This window comes from Struthio camelus, chromosome 6 (assembly GCF_040807025.1).
Source record: "Struthio camelus isolate bStrCam1 chromosome 6, bStrCam1.hap1, whole genome shotgun sequence".
Lineage (NCBI taxonomy): Eukaryota > Metazoa > Chordata > Aves > Struthioniformes > Struthionidae > Struthio > Struthio camelus.
This window is the reverse complement of record NC_090947.1, coordinates 35,180,308-35,205,003: the sequence shown is the minus strand read 5'-3', so window position 1 is coordinate 35,205,003 and position 24,696 is coordinate 35,180,308. Positions and strand designations below refer to the sequence as shown.

The 24,696-nt window shown below is 44.1% G+C and overlaps 1 protein-coding gene across 3 annotated transcripts in view; it reads left to right on the top strand.

Moving 5' to 3' along the window:
* The window catches only part of SLC12A8 (solute carrier family 12 member 8), a 67,289-nt gene that overhangs the window by 30,959 nt on the left and 11,634 nt on the right, over positions 1-24,696 (top strand). For 2 of the 3 annotated variants that reach the window (XM_068949117.1, XM_068949116.1), the window contains 4 exons: positions 5,540-5,653; positions 14,206-14,293; positions 15,494-15,581; positions 20,193-20,339. In XM_068949117.1, coding sequence (XP_068805218.1) covers positions 5,540-5,653; positions 14,206-14,293; positions 15,494-15,581; positions 20,193-20,339 — 437 coding nt within the window. The remainder of the gene's footprint in view (positions 1-5,539; positions 5,654-14,205; positions 14,294-15,493; positions 15,582-20,192; positions 20,340-24,696) is intronic. The other variant, XM_068949118.1, reaches the window with a different exon arrangement.

Here is a 24,696-nt window from a genome sequence, read left to right as displayed (position 1 = left end):
AATGGCCTGACCCCACATAACCACTGCTTGTGCTGGCAGCGTCTTCAAATCACAGTCCTTTTCCAAGTTATTGAAGTCCTGGTCCGAAACCTCAGGCTTCGCGGAGAGGCCACCCGTTAAGGTGTGCCCTGAGTGCTGAAACCCTGTGGCCTAAAATTGACTTGGGCACTTTTATCCTCTTCCACTGGGGGAGAGGAGGCGGGGAGGGAAAAAGCGGCGAGAAAATGCCAAACGTTAAAATCAGCCAGGGGTGAGGAAAAACAAAGGCGCCTCCATCAGCGGTTGGATCTCAGAGAGGAAACTTCTCCCTGGAGCAACTGAGTGAAGGGCGGAGGGTTGTGCCCGCTTCACTTCCGCTTGTAAGGCCGTGCGGGTGATGGGAAAAGGAGTCCAGTGCGAGCCAAATCCTGCTCTCCAGGGAGACCGTGGGAGGAAGAAGAGGGTGTTAGGGCTATGGTGGTGGCACTGACGGGGGAAAAGGGCTAGTACCCTACTCTGGTTCCCTAAATAACGTGCACGGTTTCCTGAGGAGTTGTGGGGCTGCAGGCCATGTCGTTCCTGCCAGGTTTGGGATGAGACAGGGTAAGACAAATCAAAGATATCTTGCATTTTGCATCAAGGTGAGCAGTGGAATTGCATTTCAGACATTTCCTGCAGTCAGGAACGGGGCTCGGGGGCCATCTCTGCTGCCATGCAGGGATGCAGGGTCACGGGGACAGAAGTGGTTAGTACCAGTTTTGTTACCAGTTCTGTTACAGTAGGGGAACGTGAAGCCAGCGCTGTATGTAGCCATAAATTGGTCATCTCGGGAAGGTGGGCAGGCTATGCAATAACCAACGGCACTGAGGAGGGTTGCCTCAGTCTGAAACCAGGGTCCTGGAAACTCTACCCCTTTGAAAACTTCCAGGTATTTTTGTTATCAAACATGTCATTTTTATAAGGGCAACTGGAAGGACTGTTGGTGAGGCTTTTACTACAAATCAATAAAATGTGCCAGAAAGAGCAAACATGCTCTTCAAGTATACTGTAAGGAGATCTGAACAAAATGTGTAGATTTGCAGTGAGTTGGCTGGAAAGGGGCATTTCAAGTGAATGTGCACATTTTGCTGCACTCAACAAAGATTTTTGGCTAATGATATGAGAGGAAAAAACCCAGAGAATGTTGAAACCTTTAACTTTGACACTGAAATGAAATAGTGTGCCTTGGAAATGCTGAGATGTTTCACCTATATTCAAAATCTGATCTTTTTTTTTTTTTTTTTTTTACGTGAGGTGATATTTTTCATTTGAAGTTGGCCTGAAATCTTCTTTAAAAAATAATCAAAAAGAAAAATGAGCACCAATCCTGCAATGCAAATAAAAATTCTTTTTGGGATTGAACAAAATAATTTGCCTTGAAACAAAACGCAACCTTTGTCTTTTAATTTGTCAGAAGTCACAGAAATAATTCAGATGTTGGTTGGATTTGAGTCAATTTTTTTCCCCTCATTTATTTCAGTTCAGCCACTTACTTGAGAAATCCATTATTTGCCTGCTTCTTACTGAGTATCTAATGATGAAAATAAATTGTTACTGCACTTTATTGTTCTTTTCCCATAAGGCTGACACAGCAAAGAAAAGGAACCGGATACTTTTCCTTACTAGCATGACACTGGGCAGATTGTTTATAGCATTTCAGCTACAGTCCCCTGCAAGCCAACAGAAATCAGGACCGTTAAAGAGAGAACTACGAGATTGTGGGGCTGCATAAACTGATTGAGGGCAGAACTTGTCAGACAAAAATTTTGTGACGACTGATGCACAAGACGGAAAGGATCTGTCTCGGATCTCATGTAGCCAGTAGTTAGCTGGAGGAAACGATCCTTTTACAAGAATTAAAAAATAATCATGCCTTGTTTGGAGAACATAGAGCCAAATATAGACCCTATCGCATTTCCTTCCCTCCTTCTTCTGAAGCTCGTCCTTTTGAAGTGTGTTTAAATGGGATGTGGATAATTGAGTGTGTGAACGACCAAATGAGTGCTCTGTTGGTTTAACCAATTGGTCTCAGTTGCTGATTCCTGTTTTGTTTTGGATGATTTTCAGCCCAATTACCCTGTCAGTTACAATTAAGGCCATTAATATGACAGCTTAAAGGTCACAAATGACTTTCCCCAGTCACATGCACAATGACAGCCAGGAGATATTCACAACATATTGTTTTCAGCTCTCTGTTGTTCTGTGTCGATAGTTTGCTTAAATTGATGGCAATTGCAAATCATTGTGTAAAACTGATCAAAAGGGACCGGCGACTTGTTTTATAGGAGAATGATTGACTGAGAAATGAAGTTGCCATAACAAGTAACATTTGGATGAACTTTTCTTAATTAGGCAAGAAGGCTCCTGATTCTGTATAAAGGGGAAATTTTAAATGGTTAGACTTCCTCTGGCATGCCAACGCTGCAAAAAAAGGAAATAGAAGTACGTTAGAATAGTATGTGTACTCTGACTTTTTCAACAAATCTATTGCTGTTATTTTACATGGTTAGACAGTTGCCATTGTTTTCGGCTGGGTGCGTATATATGGATAGTCTCTTCCATCCAAGATTTATGCTTGTGGGGATAAAATAGGAAAGGGAACAATGCAAAAATAAAAGGAGCACATTTGGCTGCTTAAGATTAGTAGAGGCGAGGTCCACAAGGGCTGCCTGGCAGTTGTGCTGATCACAACTGCTAAGACATTTGGCCACGCACATCTCTCATTTTAAGCTATCTGCTCAGGTTAACCCGTTCTGGTCATCTCCGAGGATGACACTGAAAAACATAGGAGAGAGGCCTGATAATGTTCTACCTATTGCTATAAGCTGGGCCTGGGTGCAAGATCTTCCTTTTTTTCACTCCTCAGAAAACTTAAATTTTAGAACAATGTTGAAAGTACTGGATGGCAATTGCATTTCAGACATTTCCTGCTCTTTTTCCACTGTGTGGGTGAGACGTCAAACTCTTGGGTCTCACAGTCTCTTTACAAGTGGGAATTTTTTTGGCCGTGGTATGGCCAAAATGGTGCCAAAGAAATGGGGGACCTACACTGGATAAACGACCTGCGGCACTGCTCTATAGAGGAGGTGTGGTAGGTCACAAGCTGACCATGAGTCAGTGACATCGTGATTTTTGCAGAAGAGGCAAGTGTCACGTCTAGATGTATAAATAGGACCACAACCCACAAGATGTGTCAAGTAATCCTTCCACTCTACTCAGTATTGGAAAGACTGTGGTTGAAGTACTGAATACAGACTTGGCCACTGCACTTTGAGAAAGATGTAGGTCAACTGGAGAAGCTCTAGAAGAGAAGAGAGCAGTAAGAATGATCAGAAGTTGAGGAAATAGTGACTGTAAGGAGAACTTGAAAGAACTCAGGTGAGAAATCCGGGAAAGGGCCCATTTTGAACTGTTTTCAAGTAGGTAAAAGGATGCTATAAGGCAGGACAAATAATCTGTGGCTCAGGCAAGAAACAGAGTATGAACTTCAACATGAACGTAAATGGTAAAGGTAGGAAAATACATGAATAAACTGCCAACAGAGGCTAGAGTCCACCTCATAGGAGATTTTTCAGAAGTGATTGGATAAACTTTTGTCAAGAATAACATAGATATATTTGATGCTGCTGCGAAGCACGAATTGGAGAAGGTCTCCATGTTTTCCTGCTTTTTAAGGGAGAGATGAATATTTCCCTGCCCCCGTTTTGTTTCAATAATGCAACATCGACGTCTACCTGAGGTGCAGATACTTTGTGAAGAATTGCTTAGTCAAAGACAGAAATTTTCATCAAGCAGTTGCTAGAAGATTTGCAGCCAGCTGACGTGCTGTTGGGCACAACTTCCAGTTAAATTTGTAGGAGTTCTGTCTGAAAAAAGGAGTTCAGGCCTTGTTTTGCTGGAGTGTACACTATACACAAATTCCCCATTTATTTCTACAGAAGCAGACATCCACAAGGTCCACAGGTCAGTGGTTGCATAGAGTTTATTCCCTTTAAATCTTGTCTGTAGCTTGTTCCTAGTGGAGATAGCTGGTGCTTTTCAAAAGCTGAGCAAGAGGAGACCTTTTTCTATCAGTATGTTTCCATCCATGTTTGGGCAGCGCAATGAATACAGATGTAGTAGGAAACTTTTGATTATCTATAAGATTTTTCTGGGACGACTTCAAAGCTCTGTGGTTAATTATATTCTCAGACTTAAAATGGGTACGTCTTGTGTTCAGAACTATTACTTAATTTTCCGGTTTAATCTATTGGCCCAAAATCATTAATGTTGTCTTCGGGGCATGGGGCAGCTTTGATGGAGTCTTTTTTTAATTTACTCCAAACGCTAACCATCACCCTGTGCAGTCATAAACAACATCCTGTCTGCTAATGAGAAAATTCAAGTTATTGTAGTCACATGTCTTGTGGAAATACATTGTAGTGACTGGAATAAAAAAATAGCAACTTTGCTTGCCTCCCATCCCCAGTTAGCACAGGTGTCTGGATTACCGACAGCGAGGAAAAGTTTCCACAAATTAAGATAATTCAGTGAAAAGTCAGCAATGCCTGGTGAAAGGGAAATAATTCATTTCATAGGTGTGTAATTTATTTCTTAGCCTGCTTTCCTGAGTTATCTTTTCTACCTATAAGCATTTTAAAACTTTTACTCTAAATGCCCTGCTGGTTCATCAGCTGTTAGGCTCAAGTATTCCTAACAAATTCAGGTTTGTAGAAGAATCTGACCTGTTGGAGTGTGAAGTGAGGGGTGAGGATACTTCATTAGATACCCGATAAACCAGTCACATAATGTTGTGCGTGTATGTGATCACAAAAAGCTTGGCAAAAGGTCAGTACAAGGAACGTGACCAGTCCAGCACAGCAGAAGATAGCCTGGCTTGGCGTTTTTTTCCTGTTGCACTATGTGCTTAGGCACAAGTTTAAACAAATCTGCAGAAGATCTGGGTGGAGCTTCTTGGTCGGGAGGCACAGCCCTCTGTTTCGTCCTGTGTTTGGGATGATGATACAGCAATGGGATAGCCCTGGCACCAGGAGGGTAAATGCACAGGTGCATATCAGAGCAGTCTGCAGTTTTAGAGCTCCTTATTTCTTTTCCATCGGGAACCTGTCTTGTAGGGGAACCTGTCTCACAGGGGAGCATCCATGCTGCAATGAGTGGACTTTCTTGGCTCCGAGCTGGTTGATAACCAATTTATAAACACTGTATGTGTTGATAGCAGCTTAAACAGCGTAGGCATGCCTGAGGACTTGTCCGTGTGGGAGCGCTGACTGGCAGAAACACGCAATAGGGATACAGTGTGTTCAAGGACACGATTGTCTTTATGCCCTCCCTTCTTCCCCCCACCAAATAAATTGACGTTAATCATTTCGAACTACCATTTGAAACACCTGGTGTTATCCTATATATGTAGACAGCAGTTTGTTTCTGAGAGTAGGATGGAGGGACTGTGAACAAGGATGTCGGTCCCTTGCCGTCCACGCTGGTTTCCGAGGTTTCACTCTCAACCTCTGTGTGTTCGCAGAGCATGGCTTTGTTGGCTACTCCGAAGAACTGATGTTTAACAACACGCTGCCAGACTACAGCCAGGGGGAGTCCTTCTTCACTGTTTTTGGAGTGTTTTTCCCAGCTGCCACAGGTACCGTAAGTTTTATTCTACCCCCTTTTCCTCCACAGTTGCATCTCAGAGATGAGCAGAAAGAGTCCGAGTTTCTCTGGGACGCTTAGTGGGGCAAACGAGATCAGCTTTGCTGAGCACTCATACCCAACCATCGCAGACTCATGCAGTCTAGTCAAAATGCACTAGCTTTCCTGCAGTGTCTCAGATTTTACATACTCTTATCCCGTTCACTTAAATGTGCTCTTTTTTCTCTCCGTGATTAGAAATTCCTCATCAAAGCTATTGGCGCTGAGCTGCCATTGACTCGATTGTATGGTTCTCTCGTGACCAAAGACAGGGATTAGGCACTGATCTTGGCTGATGTTATTTGGCCGCAAGATATCAAGCCTTTTTAAAAGTGCTGATTGTGATTTATGTCCTAAGCTTTGGACAGCAGCTCTTACTAGGTAAACTTTATGATTTGATTTTACGGAAAGGGTAGGAAGGGTGCAAGAGGGCTTCACCTTCAGCCTTATGGGTGGCAGAGCCAGGCTGGTCCCCTGTCACTGAAGACACTACCCCACCGCTCTCCGTGCTTCCTTCCCCTCGGTGTTATAGAAGACGTTTCTTTGTACGAGTGTGACAGCAGAGCTTGGCTGCTGGTGTCTCCCTGTGCTGATTGCACCAGCTTTCCTGACGTGATGGTTTGCACACAATGCAGGCTGGTGGCCTGGGAAATGTGGTGCCATTGCTTAGCTTTCCTGCTGACATGTTTGTTAAATGTTATCGGATGTTTTAATATTATTCAGTCCCTTAAATTAACAGGAAGATTAATATCCCCTTTCCAAAACCAGCAATCTCTAGCGGGAATGAAATAACTGTCAATTTGGGTTACAGTAGCTTTTGTTGATTCTGTTTTTTAAGCTATAAAAAGTACCGATTATAAGCAGTTTCCATAGCGATGAATTCTTGGATTATAGAATGAATTTGCAGAGGATTAGCTCTAAGCAACTAGCTGAAAGTTGTTTGCGGAATTGCTGCAGTACAGGGAGGCAAACTAAAAGGCTTCATGAAACACATGAAATAAAGGAGTGTTCTGCTGACATAAAAAGTGACTTTGTCCTAGTGCAGGCTCAATGGATATGAAGAACTGACCTTTGCTGGTCTTCCTCTTTGTTGCAGCCCAGCTGCAGCACCAGGGCTACACAAACTTCCTGGAGAGACCAGCTGGAGGAGGTTTGTTTCAGTGGCTGGCATGGCGTTTCACAAAAAGGCATCGCTCCCTTTTCCTGGAAATCCCAGCAGCTCTAGGGATGCTGATGCCAGAGCGTATTGGTGTACGTAGTGGAATAGCAGCGGGAGTGGGTGGGAGGATTTGCTGTGCCCAGCACAGCACCAGACTGCAGTCAGCACCCTTTGTGCATTACCTTACAACCTTTCTCTGTTTTCTGCCTCTTTCCAGGTAGCCAGGATAGTTATCTGGTGTACTTGAGAAGCTCTTGAATCCTCTTCCATCCTGTTGCACTCACAGTTGTAGCTTGGTCCTGCAATGTCCCAAGCCCTGTGTTCCCTTTGGCCCATGGTCCTCCCTGACCATTCTTGGTCCTACTAAGGTGTTTGGACCAATTGCCTTGTGTACGTTGCGTATTTTTCATAGTCTACCTCTAACTTGCTTGGCCGGGGACAAATGGTTTCTGTACATGCCTAGAGAAAGTTTATTTTCCTTTGAAACGCTCTCTCCTGGTTTGCCGGACTGGCTGCTACCATGTAGATTTTGTCCTGGAAGACTTGCATGCCCAAACTATCAGCACCATGGAGAAGTTGGCCTCTGCCCTCTTTCTTTGTCATTTCTGCCTGGTCCAAGTGAGTCCTCCAGCCAAAAAGACCTTCCTCATCAGTCGTGCCTGTGATGTTGGACAGCAGCTTTTTCCAGCTCTCTGATTATAAAAAAAAGGAATATTTATGACAAAGCTGTGTAGAAAGTTAGCATGAGTGTTATTAAACGGTTCTTCATCACTGTTAATGCTTGGCTGCTAGGAATAAGGCCAAAGCTAATAGATATAATTTATTTAAAGCCCTGGCAGCCTGTTGCTTTGTTAGTTAGCAGCAGTAATACCAGTAGCAGCATTAAATAGTCTCTGAAAATACAGTTTGGGCTTATGAATAATTACTTCAGTTACTGCACAGTGTTTACATGTGTTCTTTTTAATTGCTTGGTTATTTACCGGATTTAAATTGTTCCTTTGTAGTAGCAGTGCCAGTAGTACTATATAACTCAGCTGTCGTTCCTGTTATTACTGTTCATAGCACTGTAGGTTTTAGGAGCCTCCTGCAGGAAAATGTAGTGCTATGTTAGGTGCTCTACATGAAAGAACTTGTGATCTAATTAAGAAAAGTTAAGAAGGCAAGAGATGAGAGTAAAGACAAATGGGGAATCCAGTGTAATTTCAGAAGTGCTGGGAATAAAGCACACATCTGCTAGGAACTGGTGCAGTGCCTATATATAAATACAGGCTGCAGTTCCCCCATCTGCTGCCTGGTTCCCAGAACTGGTTCCCACCGCATTGCAGGCGAGAGGATCCTCCTCTCCAGGCTCCTGGTTGGAAGCAGTCTCAGCCTGCCAGCAGGGGAGGCAGGCTTTGAGACTAAAGGTGACATCTCAGTGATAGTTTTGGCAGTGGCATTAATAGCAGACCGGAGAGATGCGATGCAATTGCCAGCGCTCCTCGTGGAGGGCAGCTGGCGTAGTGCTGGAGCGCTTCGCGAGGCTGGTCCGCCAGTGCACGGCGATCTCACTGGGACATCTGTGTGGGAAGGAGCAGGAGGTGCTCATGGACAGCGCTCAGCCGTCCGTGCTGTCCAAACCTCCAGTTTGGCCTCCTGCACTATGCCCAGCCCAGTACCATTCCCAAAGTCGTTATCGGGAAATTCACCTGTTATGCATGAATGGTGCTGAGCTTACAGATCTGCAGACGTTTCTGGGTTTTTTCCCCCCCTGTTTCTGCAATGACCAACCTGGAGCACTGGAAATGAATTATTTTGTGTTGAATCAGATGCGACAGAAATATGGGGAGAATTTCACTGAAAGAATATGTTGTTCAGTTCTGAGTGGTTACTTTGAGCCAGTTTGAAACGTTACTTTGACCCAAAGCAAAATGTTCTGTTTAGCTTTTACTTAAATATTTTGTTTACTCTTTTTAATTTTTAGCATATGCTAGTTTTGAATCTTGGATGCTGTTTGGATAATAGGAAATTTAAAACAAAAAAGGCTTAGGAAATCATGAAAGATGATGTTTGGGTCTTTCTGGAATGAAGTGTTCCTTTTTGAAGTGAGATGATTTTGATATCTTCAGGATAAATTCTTTATTCTCCTTCTGAAATTGTTATCTGAATTCAGCTTATTTAAGTTTGGTCTCTGGGATTCAGTGAAAGGTATTTTAGTTGTCTATTTCTACCAGAAATGGCACTAAAATGGAAGAAGCACAAGGTAGTAGCTCTAAAAGCTAATCCCACAGAGGCAGAGGGCTCCTTGGGAGACCCAGTGGGGAGCCCAGCCTTGGGCTGGGGACCCAGCAGGGTTGGAGCCTGCTTGGCCCCAGGATCGTTTCAGGTGGAGAGGTTCAGTCTAGCAGAAAGATCGTTCCCATCGCCAGGCTTTTATTACTTGGGAGCTAATACTAGAAGGCTCTGTGTGGTAGGGACAAGGGATGCAGCACGTTGTAGGAACGTATGCCACACTCCCTAATGACGCGTGAGCCCAGACGCGTCATCCCCACTCCACCGAGTAGTTCATCCTGGTGTGACAGAAGGCAATTCCTGCTCTGTCCCTTCTCCCAGTGAAGGGCCAGCAGCTTCCACATCAGTCCGAGGCCTGGAAATTATCTCCCTGGGTAAGAGTCCATTGGCAGTACCAGCTTGGCCACCGCCCTGACCCAGTGCTGAAAGCAGGAGGCGGCCTGTCTCACAACATCCTCCTTAGATTGTTTTTGTCAGATGGTTTTCTCCGTTTCTTTCCATTTTATTGGTACAACTCCAGCAATGTGGATGAAGTTATCTCAGTTTTACAGTTGAGCAGTGGTAAGCAGGGACTGGGCCATTTGCTTCCTGGGTAATAGCTGTTTAAACCATTTCAGCTGGATGTTTAGTGCAGCTGGCTTTATTCCCCAAAGTTTGTCATTTAATAACAGAGAAGAAGCTAAGTGATCCAAAACATGCATACAGAGCTGGCCTGAATGTGAATACATGGGCATGGAAGACGCAGATTTGCTGGTTAAAATGAAAAAGACAAAAATGTTTGCTATGGAAGATGTGGACGTATCTGACTACATATCTAGAAATTGTAAGCGTTAATCAGCGGATATTTTTCTGAATCTTTGCAAGTACCTTCTTAACGTGCATGTTTTGCTGCTGTGAAGTGACAGGCAAACGCTCAGCTTTCCAGCTCGCCAGGGTTGTGCGTGTGGAAGGAGTCTCAGGAGCTGCCTGCCCACATTCAACTCAGCATTGCACAGTGACAGTAGCAGCAGCCCCGAACTGTCAATGCAGCTTTAAAATGAAGTTAAACATTTCTGTTGTGCAGAGAATGGCCTTCTTTCCTACTAAATCCCAGAGGTTTTCTGTTTAATGAAAGACGTGTGTTGTCGTGTGACACAAGAAAGTGAGAGGATGGTTGAAGCGGTCGGTGTTAGTGGAAAATATCATCGTACTGAAACCCCTTCTGAAGTAGACCATGTCTTGCACTTGCAAAATGACAGCAAATAGATTTAGAAGTTTTGGGCTAAGTTATCAAACGATGTAAACTGGCACAACTCCATTGAAGTCTGTGGAGAGGTGCCAGCTTACATCAGTGGAGAATTTGGCCCTTTTTAAAAATTAGCTACAGTTCTTATCTAAGATTTTCCATTCCTCATCTCTCGGGTGAAGGAAAAAACCTTTTACACTTTGTAGTAAATTTGCTGGAAAATTCAGCGGGTGTTTGCAGGCAGTCATATCTACGGCTATAAACCTGAGTTGGTGGAGTTATAAGCCAAAGCTGGTAGAGCTGATGATTGTGTCTAACTGACAATGTAGGTGGTCCCCTCATGCACGTATCTACTGCCTGGATGACTCCCAGGACAGGATTACGCTGGGAATAGCTGCAATGTACAGACTGTCTCAGCCATAATTTCCTGGCTGAGTTGACCGTGTTTTCATGCTTCCTTGTCCAGAAGCTTTGTCATTATCTGCTGCTCTGTGAGATAATGGCCAGTGTGGAAAATCCAGCCTGCTATCTCGTTGAAACAGAGAGGTGGATAATTTTCTCTCTGGACAATCTGCAGATATCGTTGCTTGAGTTCAGAAGGGATTGGCCACTTCCTTAGGGGACAGGTCTGTGTCTGGAGGAAGGCATGTCCCAACTTCTCTTCTTAGTAGAATTTTATATGTGTAAGTGTAAGTTTTTTCTTCTGATGAGTAGCTAGAGTTAATGGGAAGGCTATTTCTGGCAATTTGCAAATCAGGCCAGTTGTCTGTTTGGTGGGAAGTGACAGAGTCCATTGATGGTAGAGTTTGTTCAGTTTTTTTTTTCCTTTTTTTTTTTAAAAGGAAGCAGGCTGTCCTTTCATCAAAAAGTGTGGTAGTCAGTCTGTTGCTCACAAAAGACCTTCTCAGTACTGATCTTTGGTAGCTGTTATCCTGTCTGGAAAATAAGTTTTTGGGAGGTAGTGAAGAGGTGGCTTTGGCATTGTCCATACTTCTGTACCAGCAAATCCCCATCCTGTCAGATCTAAGGCTTAATTATGGCATGGAGGAGAAAGCATAGATACATGTGGCTGAGAATATCCATGTTGATTCTTTCTGTGATGGCCTCAGCCTTTGGCAGTGAAAACTGTGAGACTCTGGTGGCCTCCCAGGGATCCTGAGAGAAGCTCTTGGTGGAGACTAGTTCTGGTCTGAGCCCTAGTCACTGCAGGACAGGAGGTCACCCATCTCAGGATGCCATTTATGTAGGTGGCAGTAAGTCTTCGTCTGGCTGCTCCTCTCTATGTGTGGGTCTGTGGGAGTGAGATAATGGGTTGATCTGGGCTGTGCAGTTGTCACTGCACAGATGACTCATGTCTTCAACTTTTTTCTGTGTTCCGTCCAGAAAACGCCATTTTGGTGTTTCCCCAGTGCTTTGCTGAGGTAAGAGCTTGGATGAGGAAGAGGTGAGTCAAGCTCAAGCTGGAGGATTTAGAGATGGTGCCAGAAAACTGGAAAACTTGGGAAACATGGCCAAGAGGCACATTAGATTAACAGCTGTCCTTCTGACAATAGCTTGCTCCCTTTGAAAGAAAGATTCAGAGTTCTCTACGTTTTCTGCTTTGCCCCTGAATTGCAAAGTAACATGTCAACAGAGAGTGCTTTATAGATACTTCATTTGGCCTGGTGTTTGTGACCATTTCCATGGTCTTCTGCCTTCTGGTCTTCCACTTTTCTCATCTCCAGCTAAGCCTGTTGTATTACTGTTGAAGAGGAGCAGTGCTTGAACAGCACTTGGAAGCTATAGCTGGGGAAATGTGCACCAGCTGATTGGCTTTTAGCAGTGCTAATTTGGAGCTGTGTCCATACAATAGTCTTCCAAGAGAAAATTGACAATTGATTTTGTTTTTTAAAGTTTTTGGTATGGTTTAAAGGATTCATGACTAGTCTGAATCAGAAAGACACCCTACTGGTTGCTGCAAAATGGCGGAAGCGCACAGGGAGAGAGGAGCAGTTGCTGGAGTTTGGCCCTGTGGTGGAGAACAGGATGGCTGCTGGGTGGGCCCAAAATGCTTAAGGAAAAAAAAGAAAACAAAGCCCTCCATCATGAGCTGATGTGTTTGGCAACATGTGAGTGACTTGTGTTTATTAATGTACTGTCTTCGTTGTGACACAGTGAAGAGAGGAAATATGATTCCCATTTAACACACAAGGAAATGGAGCTATGAAAATGCATGATAAACTTGGGACAGAGCAGGGAGTTGAGCCCATATTCCAGGATTAGCAGCCTAACCATGTCAGTAGCTGATCTGTAACCATGCAGAGCCTTTAGAGAAGGCACCCATTGGGATGAATTCTGTTGGAAAGGGAACAAGTTCCCTCTACGGTGGGGTTCAAGCTTTAAAGTGCAATAGCTTCTTGCTGAACTAGAGCTGCAGTCACTCATTTGCAGCCTCAGAGACTGACTTCATCACTCTTGTACAGTATTAAAATGATGAATTGCTGCTGAACTTGGCAGTTGAATGGCAGAACAGCGTTCAGTCCCTTGCGCTCCAGGCTGGCGGATGCTACGAGAGCTGTGGAGTTGGCGTGTTCCTCCTCATTGTTGTTCTCAAGTGATCTCACCCTCGTTCCCAGCAACTATCCCATGAGCACTGTTGACTGGCATCTGGCCCACAAGTCCCTCTCAAGAAGTTAGTATGATGTAGGAGGAATGAGGTAGTAATGGCCAGAAATTAATGTCTTAAAGGGACTCTTCTATCCTGCCTTCAAACTGTCCAGATTCTCATCGGGATCCTAAATCACAGATTTTTTTTTTTTTTTAAGCTGATATCGGAAGTGTTTTAGGAAAAGTCTTAGCGTAATTTGACCAGAAAAGACGGGTTTTCTTGTCAAATCTGCCATGACTCCCTCTTCAACTGTGGGCAAAGACTCTTGACCCTTCTGTACATTGGGGTCCTAGCTTCAAAATGGAGAGTGTAATCCTTTGCTCCATCCTTTGCTCCATCTTTATTCCCTCTCTTGCCTCTTCAGATGGCAATTTTTTAGGATAAGGACTGTCCCTAGTTGTACAATACCCTGTACTCTGGCCTAAAATAACAGTTCAGTACTTTGTTCTTAGTTCTGCCATGTGTTTTCTGTGTGACGTTGGGAAAATCACTTACCCTCTCAGTGCTTCTGTTTTCCTATCTGCAAAGCAGAGATAATGCCTACTTCACAGGGCTGTAAGTAATGCCTGCAACGGCAATCTTTGGATGGAAGGTGCCATGTACGTGCAGGGCAGTGCTATTCCATCTGCTAAATGTGCGTGTGATAATCATTAAACACGGACAGTGCAAGTCATTCTGTAATAGCAGTTGTCCCTCCTGAATGTAGGGACATATAATAGATTTGGGTCTAACTGGCTGTGTCTGGGCTGGGTAATATGCCCTGCTGAATGCGCTGCTGTGATGAACGGTAGCATTTTTCTTTCAACAATTGGGCAGCACTGTCTTCTGTGATGTTTGCGTTACGATAAGATGGGCTTTGTTCAGATTGCTGCTCCCCCGCCCCCCCCGGTATTGTCCACACTGGACAAAGGGTTCTCTATAGACGTGTTAGTGGTAACTTGTTTCCATTACAGGCATGAACAGTTACTTACCAAGCAATAGATGGGAGCCAATATTCCAGTTTGTGGCAGTGGAAAGAAATTATATAGCTACCATTCTGGAGCAATCGATTGAGTGATTAAGTCTAAATTGTATTCTATGTTATAATATTCTATAATTCAAATTAATTCTAAATTACAGAATAACTCTAAATTATATTATGTTATAATATATATTCTATAATTTAGATTGACTCTAAATTATATTTATGCCTATGAAATATAGGTGTGATGGCTGGGTTCAATATGAGTGGAGATCTCCAGAAGCCTGCCACCAACATCCCCCTGGGTTCTCTGGCAGCTATAGGCACCTCGTAAGTAATAGATTGGGAAGAATTTACCGTTCGGAGCCTGCCTGGGATGTGACCAGTCCTTTTCATGTTCCCACCAACCTTTTATTACTCAGCCATCTGGAACACTGAAGTCTGGCTCGCGTTCAAATTATCATCCATTACCACCACCTACTCTGGATGGGTTAGAGAAGAGATTCATTAATGCGGATATAATCAATTTTTCCTTGCCCTTCACCCTCCCTTTGCTGGGCGGGAGGTGTGTTAACTCTAGGCCGGCTGCACCATTGCAGTCAGGCTGTCCCAGAGCAGAACATAAGGTTCATGAAGGCCTGGGAGCATGGTGTTTCGTCACCCATCATGCTGTCCCACTCCCGGCACTTTTTGCTATTGATCTCAAAGTACTTTCTGTGCAAAAAAGGAAAATATAATTTTTATTACTTGGGAAAATGGGGTCAAGGGAGGTCAAATGACCTACCTACCCGAGAGGCCAGTGGAACCCAGGTGGCCAGCAGCCCAGAGCAGCGTGCTCTCCCCTGGGAAATGCTAGGTATTAAAAAAAACCTCAGTAGGTTTCTGCCTCTTTCCATTCCTACCTAAACTACTTTTGAAAATACCACCTTTAATTATGTGCCTGAGTTCAGACAGAAAGGAAGGCCCTTCTTAACTGAGTGGGGTTCCTGCTGAAATTGGTGCTTGTTTTTGTTTGAGTTAAGGGATTTCAGAAAACATAGAAGTATCACAGACTAATTGACTGTGGTTGTTCACATCTCTGCTGTCTGGACTTTGCCGACAGACAAAGTCTTTATTCCTCCAGCTGAATCCTGGAAAAAACAGAGTCATCACAGGAGCGATCATGATTGGCAAAAGGTGGAGGTTGTAAACGAGGCTGGCTGGGGTCTTTAATGTTGCCACAAGACCAGGGGACCTGTGCACGCACAGGACTGAGTTATTCCCCCCACGCACATGCCAAGAGCATGCTCTAGACTGCAGGTTTCTGTGTTCAAGAGTAGCATGTGGGTCACTGTAGCTGTCCCTGGTGCACTGCAGGGGTAAGTAATGTGCATGGGTCTTAAATTTAGGCTGCTGGGCAAGAACAGCCTGCAAAGAGTGATCAAAGGCCCAGCTTATAGGTACTTAACCTTCTTTGGGCTCTGCTAGTGGGTGAAATTCTCTATGGTTTTGTCTTGCTGGAAACAAATTGTTTATCTTCGTTATTTGCAGATGGTTTCTGTATATGGTCTTTGTCTTTTTGCTGGGAGCTGTTTGTACCCGTCAGTCACTCCGCTATGACTTTATGATAGCAGAGAAGGTAATGTGTTCAAACAATTTAGTGTGGTTTTATATAATGATGCTTTCAGATCTCCACCTGCGTTATTGAATGCTCAAACTTTTCCAAAAGCCTGGGGAATTTGGGTACCTATCTCTCATGGAAATGCAGGGGGATTTTCCCATTGCAAATCCCAGTGTACAATTGATTAGAAAAGCTTTCCGTTCACCAGCATATCCGGTAACGCTGAATGTTGGCATAATCACCCAGCAATAGCTTTAAGAGCTAAAATATGCTAATGTGGTCTAATGATGAATGCTGTGTTATATTCAATGTATCCTGTTTCATTAGTGAAAGCTTGGACCAAATTGAAATCTCTAAAGAACCACACTGCTTATCTTAGTTACTGAGTCAAGCGAAGCTTACATTTTCATATCTCATGTATTGTAATTGCAGGGTGAGCGATAGGATTATTAAACTCTGGACAGTCCACAGTGGTGTATATATATGAAGGAAGTTTGTCTTGTTATAGGCAGGGAACCTTATCATTGCAGGCCCTTAAAAAGAGAGCAAAGGATTTTGGTGTGTGTCACTGTCTTGCCTTAAATGGAATATGGAATGGATAATTTTCAGTTTTTCAACATTATCCAAAATGCTATGCTCATGATATTTGACACTGTTTTTGTGGTTAAATTAATTAGAGATTTCTTCCCCTTACTTAATTTATAACGTGGTTCCGATCTAAAATATCAATTTGTAGCTCTGGCTTCATTTTCTCCCTAAGGAGCGAAGCCCTAGACTTTCTCCAGTCCCCTGAGTAAACTCTTCAGTATTCAGGGGGTTCCTGCCGCTTTTTGCTAAGGTGAAAAGTTATCTCTATTGCAGGGAGAAAAGAATTAGTTTACCTTCTTTAAGGCAATGTCTTTGTTATGTAAATGTGACAGGCTTAGTGGGTGAAAAGTACAGGAACTAAAAGGTACCTTTAAATGAATCAGCTGAAGAGAAAGAGAATTTGTAAGCTTTATTTTAACTTCCAAACCCTCTGAGGGGAAAAAAAAATGGAAAAACCTTCCAGAAAAGGAGCTTGAAGATATTGAAGTATTAAATATTAAAAACAAGAAAGACAAACTCAGTTTTCTTTTCCCCTGTACAGTACAAAAGAGTGTACATGCAATCCATGTATTCATGCTGCTTCTTTGAGTAACTTATAAGCTTTTTTTATATTTTAATGACTTTGGACAGAGAGAGAGAAGTTCATTAGAAATCGAGCACGCAAACTCTCCATTTCTGTCAGTCACAGGTGAATGAGTGTTTGGCTTGTTTTCTGCCTTACAAAACCTGTTTTCTTTTTTAAACATACAAAATAAGACACAGGAATTTCAATTCTAATAGGCTAGAAGTGCCAATCGCTAACAAAGTATTCATACTCTCTATGCTTAAAACCGACAACAAAACCTTTCGTCAGCCCCAGTGAAAAGGACTTGTCTCCTGATTGGAGTCCTGATTGGAATGTCAAGTGCTACATTTAAATACAAGTGTTTTTTGGCAACTAAAATAATACACGAAGCCTGGCACAGTAGATTCTTTCAAGTATTTCTCAAACAGGGCTGGTATTTTAGGAGAGGGGCAGGAAGTTATAAGATTCCCGGATCGAGTGTCTATCCGTTTCTCTAATGGAAATTGGTATCTGCTAATTCGTTCCTCTCCGGTTTCGTCTGTCCCACAAGATAAAACCCACAAGACAAGTGGGGTTTCATGGGAAAAAGACATGTGCATGTATTTGAGTGGTGGGAGGTTTGTACAGTTCTGAAACACAACTTTAATTGTACATGCCTTCTCAAAACAGCAAGCATCTTATAGCTGTTTACCCAGTTTCCTCTTTGCTGCTCACTGATTTCACAAATAGGAAAAAGGCTGCTGTGTCTTGAATCATCTTTAGACATGTAAATTTTTGTAATTGCTGCTAATAAAGCATACACGGCCTGACTTCAACAGCCACAGAAACTGAAAGGCCCCAGGAAGCTGCAGCATGCTCGTTCAGATCTTATTTCCCGTGAGAGGAGGGGTGGAAGTGAAGGACACACTGGACTGGGGAGACCTGCCTGCGGTGCTGTCCTCTGCCACTGGCTGTTCCTGTTCACCACGTCACTCTACTGCAATTTAGGCATGATGGATCTGGACCAAAATTCTGTTATTTTTTCCCCTGCCTAGCCTTTGTTTTCTTCTGTTACCTGTGCCTTGAGTTTCTTCGCAACTAGCTTCCAGCCTCGAGACAGCTGCTCTTTGTTTGCCAGTCTTGGGTGCATGAATCTAGGCCTTAGTCTCCTTGGCCCTGTCTACTCAGATCTGTACAAAGTGGTCCCAGCAGCGCTCTGATGTCAGAGCTCGCTCACACGTAGTGTTCGCATCGTGTGGTTTTTCAGTAGCCTGCACACAACCCAAGATGCAGCTGCCTAGAGATCCCGCCTGGGCATGCAGCAGATGACAGTGGGGACCTACTGGGGGGGGCCCAGGCCTCATTCCTGTTTGATAGACATTCAAAGCACTTCCATGTCCCAAGGAGAAGAGTGACACTTTAAACTCTATCTACACTCAAGTTTTCCCCTCCAGTCTACCTCAGCACGCTCTTCTTATAGCTGGCCCCCAGGCGTTCCTGCAGGCGAGCAATATTTTAGGTGTTTCGATCAGTTCCTACACTTTCTGCCAAGCAAACTGGCCACTTGTGTCTCCTCCAGGAGTCAGTAGAAACAGGAAAAGCTTCTGTTTGGGACAGCAGCTCACACGTGATTCCTGCAAGTTCCCCTCATCTTCTCTTTGCCAGAAAATTGTTCTGCAAAGCACTTCAGCTGCCCTGTCTCTGCTCCAGCAGCTCTGACCCAGTTCATCGAGAATATCACGGCCCAACTGTCTCATCCTCTGTAGCTGCTCAGGAAATCATAAGCATTTTTCTGAAACTACCCTTCTTTTAGAAGCTGTGAGTGATGCAGAAGGAAGGGGCAGGTGGGTCTAAGATTTCTGCAGCAGAGCCAGATGCTAACCAAACACTCACTCTGCCTGTTTCCTGCCATTTTGCCTAAAGCGAGGTTGAGGAGGTGGACAGAGAGCGTTTCTGTCCTCCAGTTGGCATGGAGGATGTGAACAGCGGAGCAGCTGGGTGTGCAAAGAGTCGGAGAGATGAAGCAGAAGCAGTGACAGTGCCAGCAAATTAGGAAGTGGCAGTGATTTATTCAGCAGGGCCCATTTCACAGTGGGAAGGATGGTGACCAAAAAATGCAGGGTCAGGAGGACTGTGGAAAGTGGAAATCAAAAGAGAGATGGTTAGTTCTGGTCTTCAGAGTGCTTTCTCCATGACTTTGTTCCTGTGCTGACACTGTGCCACTTGTGCAGAGCAAGACTCTTCTCCATGTTGGCACGTGGGTCCCCATGTAAAAGCAGCCAGCACCTGATGTGACCTCCTTGCTTTCATGGGGTGGAGCATTGTGCAGTGCCCCGAGTATGCCAGTGCAGCTGCAAAAGGTGTCCAGTGAGCCTAGGAGGTAACAGGATTTGGCGGAGGCGGCTGAATAAAACAGCAAGTAGTTTGGTGAGCGGCCGTGCTGAGGAAGCCTGGCTCCCCCAGCCTTTCCCGCGCAGGTCCTCCAGAGTCTCTGATAAATGGCTGCTCGGGGTTTGCCCAGGGGATGGCTTCACTGCTTCAACAGACACTTTGAAAACAGGCCTTGTTTCCGTAGAAAATTCCGTGAAAAACCTGTTACTAGTAAAGAAAAGAAAGGTCCTAATATCTCTTAGACTTCAGCCGAGTTTTGTCTACAGAGTATCTGTATGACATCTCAGGTCATGCCTTGCTTCCACCAAGCTGTTGCAGCCCCACAAGGTTTCTACCCCGTGTTCAGTGAGCAGCTTTCCTTTCCCTCCTTTCCTGCGGGAAAAACTGGCCATTTGCACTGGCAGCTTGAACGGGTGCTAGCCAGAAACTGCTAATCAGACAGCCGTGTTAGCGCTGGGGCTTTAAAGATTTTTAAGTTTCATGTTCACTTAAGGAAATTCCTTACTCGTTGAAGACAGGAAAATAAGGTCATTGTATTATATCCTTTGGAGCGTATTTTTTGAGATGTCACAAAGTGGTGAATTGGATTTGGTTTTACTGTGGATTTTCTTTCATGATTGGTTTTCCCCTCTGGGACACAGGGGTTTGTCTTCCTGTTTTGGATGGCTGGATCCCTGGGTAGCCTTTCCTGTACGATGCTCTTGTATATAAGTGTTCTCTCCTGAAATAAACTCACTTCCAGTTACTTAAGGGGAATCTACTAGCTGCTGCTTTGCTGCGTTTGCTCCAAGCGACAAAAAATTTCTTGGATATGAGCTTGTCAAATAGTTCTGTCGATACAGGCTGTTCAGTGTTAAATTACTTTTATGGGATAATTTTCCTGTTTTAATTACTTGCACTTTTTACCCTAGACCAGTTACATTGCTGCTTTTCCATGGCTCACTCTGTTCATTTTGTAATGTTATAAATATATGAATCTCTAAATATATAAATACATATATACACACACACACACATACATATATATACATATATATGTATTTAAAACTGCTCAGGGGTTTTAACGAACAGCATAGTCAACTTTAAATTCTCTCTGCTTTTTCCAGGTGTCCTTGGTGGGTTTCTTGTTTTTGCTGGGGTTGTATATCTCCTCCTTAGCCTCCTGCATGGGAGGGCTCTATGGGGCACCCAGAATCCTGCAGTGCATCGCCCAGGAGAAAGTCATTCCTATGCTCGCCTTTCTTGGACGTGGGGTTAGTAATCCTTTCTACAGTTAGTGTCAAACCTTAACCGGAAGAAAAACTGATGATTCAAGCAGCCGGTACTGCTATGTATCTAACGCGTGAGATAGCGGATACGTGAAATTCAAGGAGAGACCGGTCGCCGGCTCCTTCTGTTCTTAGCTCTCCCTTGCCCTCCCATTCAGGGCAAAGGGCTTCAGCTTTTATCTGAACACTTGGTGAATTGGGTTGTAACTGCCTCTTTTTTTTTTTTTTTCTTCTCCTTCCTTCCTAAACTTCCTGAACTTTTTCCTTGGGATCTTCCCATCTTCTCTGGTAGCCTCATAGCTGAGTATATGACTAGTCCCAGTGCAGGGAATTGAGTCTGTGCGCACTGGAGAAGAGGATGCTTCTTTGTAACGTGAGTTTAGATACTATAATAATAATAGAGAAAGAATAGGTTTGAAAGGTTAATTTGCGGGGCTGCTAAGCTTTAGATATTCTTTGAAACAAAGCCCTGCTTTGAATATGACAAGAAGCTTTTTCCTTGTCCTATTAAGTAATCCTCATTCACATGAGCTGTTCCACTGAGATCAGTCAAAATACCAATCAGTAAGGACTGTAGACCTGGGCTATACATTCAAAGCAAACTATTTTTTACAGATTGTTTTTTTTAAATAGGGAAAAAAGAATCCCTTCCCTCTAAATAACCTACAGCACCTAGCTGTCTGTACTGAGCAGCTGGGAAAAATCTTAAGATGTTTTGCTCCTTCAGAGTAGCTTATAAATAGAGAAAAATATTTGTAATATTGGTACTTTTGAATGTTATAACGTATTTGAATGTTTTATAAGTATACTTATTGTCTAAACTTTATTTTATTTTTTTTTCAAAGTAATTTTCTAAAACTAAAGGAATAATAATAGAAGCAGGAGTAGTAACAACCCCCCCCCCCCCCCCCCGCCTTCCCCAGCTACTGAGAATATTTATCAGGCTATCCCAGAACAGGCTGTTCTCCACTTGGCAACCCTTGTCAAATTCTCACTGATTTAGCCAAAAGACTGCAAAGTTGATTCCTCCCCTTCTCCGATAGCTTTCTGTCTTTCCATAAAAGAAAGACAGAAACTCTCAACTCTGTTGTCAGGACAGAGTGCCCCAATGGGCAGTGCTCTAAAAAGAGGAATTAAGGCAGATCACCTTTCTCTTTGCTTCTCTCTGCCACCCTGAATATTGACTTGATTTGATTCACGGTGAGTTGACAAATTTAGTTTGTCCTTAACAATCTGTTCCACAGCAGTTCTTCTCGTCAATGTTTTTAAGTGTTGTAGTCAACATAATCCTAGCTAATATGAAGGGCACTATTGTTTTCTGTAGTGTTAGACCTAAGCCAGAGGCATCCTGAGATTGCACCATCTGTTCCCTGTCTCAGTAAGTCTTTCTAATGCCTAAGATGCTTTCTGAGAACCCTGTTCGTTTATCCCTGGGACATATTTCTCATTTTGTTGTGAAAATGTATAAGGTCCAAAACTAGTCCCCTTTTCTATTAATAAATAAGCTTGGAGGAAATAGAAATAGTTTCCATTTGAGCTGTGTGTTTATTAAAAAAAGCACATACAGTAAATGAAAATGCAGAATGGAAAATGTTCCCTGTCTTGTGCTATTGCTGGTATAACTGGGCTGTGGCAGAGACCCCTCCCAGCCCTGTGTCTGCAACGCCTTTATACAGTCCATATCATTTGTGGATACCATGCTATTGGCAAAACCCTTAATTGTGCCAACATATTTTAAAACATTGTCTGTTTATCCTTTCTAGGATCAAAGCTTGTTCTAAAGGGGCATTGCTGTGGTTTCAGTTTTTCTTAGTAAAAAGTCCTAGGTGATGAGGGTTATACAAGCAGTGCCCATAAAACTCAGCGGAAGGTCAGCACCTGCCTGCTGTACAGGAAAATATCTCTCCTTAGATTGTTGAAAGTCTAAGAATTTTATAAATGTAACTTATTTTTCTGGCATTAGCACTTTTCTCTCATTTGCATGCTCTGTTAAGTCAGGTTGTCTGTCCAGCAGCTGGTCAGGGCAACACTCGGTAGCCAACACCATGTTCAACTGAGGCTTAAACCTTGCGGCAGGGCGTTCCTTCCTTCTGGGTAAATGTCTATCTTTAGCTGTTCCAAAGAGTGGGTTTTCTATCACTTTCCTTCAGGATGTTCCACTTCCTAAAGGATTTAAGTTGTGATCCTGCAACTGTGGCTTGCTCCTGTTTTCCAAATGGCATGTGGGGACTCTTCTCTTTAACTGAGATTATGCTGACAAAATTTTTTCCTCCTCCTAAATGTGTTGCCCCATTCCCCCTCCTCTTAGCATTTGAAGTCATTCCTTTCCCTCTTTGATGCTTGCACCCGTCCTAGTTTTAGGTACGTCTGTCATGTTCCCTTAGTGTTTGCTGTAGTCAGGGTGATGTTCTGGGCATTAACATACCTGATCTGAGTGGGAAGGAAAGGGCTCATTTTTTCTCCAGGGTAAATGAGACCGTCCTGCTTTGTCTGGAGCCTCCATGCTGTGTTGATGTATGTGGAGCGGGGTTACACAGGAGAGCTGATGCCATGACTTGGACCTGCACCGTAGGCTGGTAGTAGGTCTCCAGTGACTGAAAACCAGGAGAGCCAGCAGTGAGGTGGCACTTAGGAAGGTGCTACCTGGCATGGGCTTCAGCCGCTAGGCACTGATGGGGAGAGACAGGCTGTGATTTTAGCGTGGACAGAAGAAGGGATTTGGAGTGGAGAAGGAGATGGCTCCTATGTCACAGAGTAGAAGATGGAGGATAGCTGAGCGCTCACGTAGAGCTCTTCAGCGCCTCAAGTATAAATTGCTTGCATTTCCCATCCCTTGCAGCAGGAGCAGCGGTGAGGCTGCTCCACTGATGTGGAGCCAAATCACTGCTGAGGCCAACGTTAGGGGGTCACCATAGGATCCATCTGCCCACCTCACCCACAACTGGAACAGGAGATCCCAGGGACTCATGTTGCTTTCCTCTGCAGTCTGCACTCACATGTTCCCCCTCCTCCTCTCCTGGGTCTCTATGACTTTGTCATTCCTGGCCATGGAGGGAGGAATCTCTATGCCACCGCTGGCATAGAGAGAGAAGGGAGAAGAAAGGGACCAAGGACCGAATGTTGTGTATTTCTCAAAGAACAAATTTCCTGCAGGCAATAACCTGCTAGAGAGGGAGTAAGAGGACAGGACAATGCTAGAGAAGAAGGGAAGAGCAAGAGTGGTGGAGAGCATGATCAATTGTGTTGGGGAGGGAACTGTCCTGTCGTCAACTGACTGGGTTGAGGAGGGAACTGTCCTGAGATTTTTAAGAGGTTTGATCAAAATAGTTCTTCACAGAGTGTCAGGATAGTTCCAGCTGATATCGTGGCAGTGGTAGGGCTTCTGGCTTTTGGTTGGCTGGTTGGTTTTTTGACTGCCAGTTCTGAAGCCTGCCCAGTGCGGCAAGGACTTGCCCTCCTCAAGGCACTTTTGGTGGAAATGTTTGATTTCTAACCCAGTGCAGCTGCATGAGGTTGATTCAACAGTGTGGACAAGGACCTGTTCTCAGTCAGCTACCAGAGGCAGACTCTGATCCCAAAGGGAGCTTGGCACAGTTTCTGATGAGCACTTAGCATCACAATTGTGTTTGGAAGGAGGCAAGGTCTGAGACTGGGGATGCTTCATATTTCATTCGTTATCCCTTGTAAGAAATTTTCCAGCTGGGCCTTTAAGAGGCCTGCACAGGCATTTCAGATACAGAATCAGTGAGAGAGTGGCTGGTCAAAGGAAGGGCATATTAGACTTGGGATTAAAGTTCATGAGCTGATAGTTCAGTCTTCCTGCTGCGTGTCCTGCCAGCCTGACACATTTTGCTCTGTCTCTGTCTTTCTCATCCTCTCTCTACCTTAACCCCCCTCCCAAAGGAGAAGAGTAAACAGTATACCTCCTGGTTGTCTGCCTTCCGGACTGCAGCGTGGCATCATCTCTTGCTCTTCCTGGCATGCGGCCTTCAGCATCCTTGGCCTCTTAACCTTTCTGCAGCTTTCCTCCTGGTGTTGGGCAGATGCAGCTTTGGTGGAAGAAAGGAGAGAAATGCCAAACGCAGAGTCCCAGAAGACCGTGGATGTAGCTTAGCCTCATGGCAGGGCATGGCCAGAAGTGTCTAATGCAAAAATGGCACTCCTCTATGCAGACAGATCTTTCTTTACTGACCTGGTAGTAAAAACCTCTCCAACGGCATCATACAGGAGTAGACAGCAATGTGGAGACTCATAGAGAAATTAGAAATGAACAGTTAACTCTAATTACTGCATTTTATTGCCAGAACACAGCCCAGACTTCCCATAAGCCCCACAAATCACT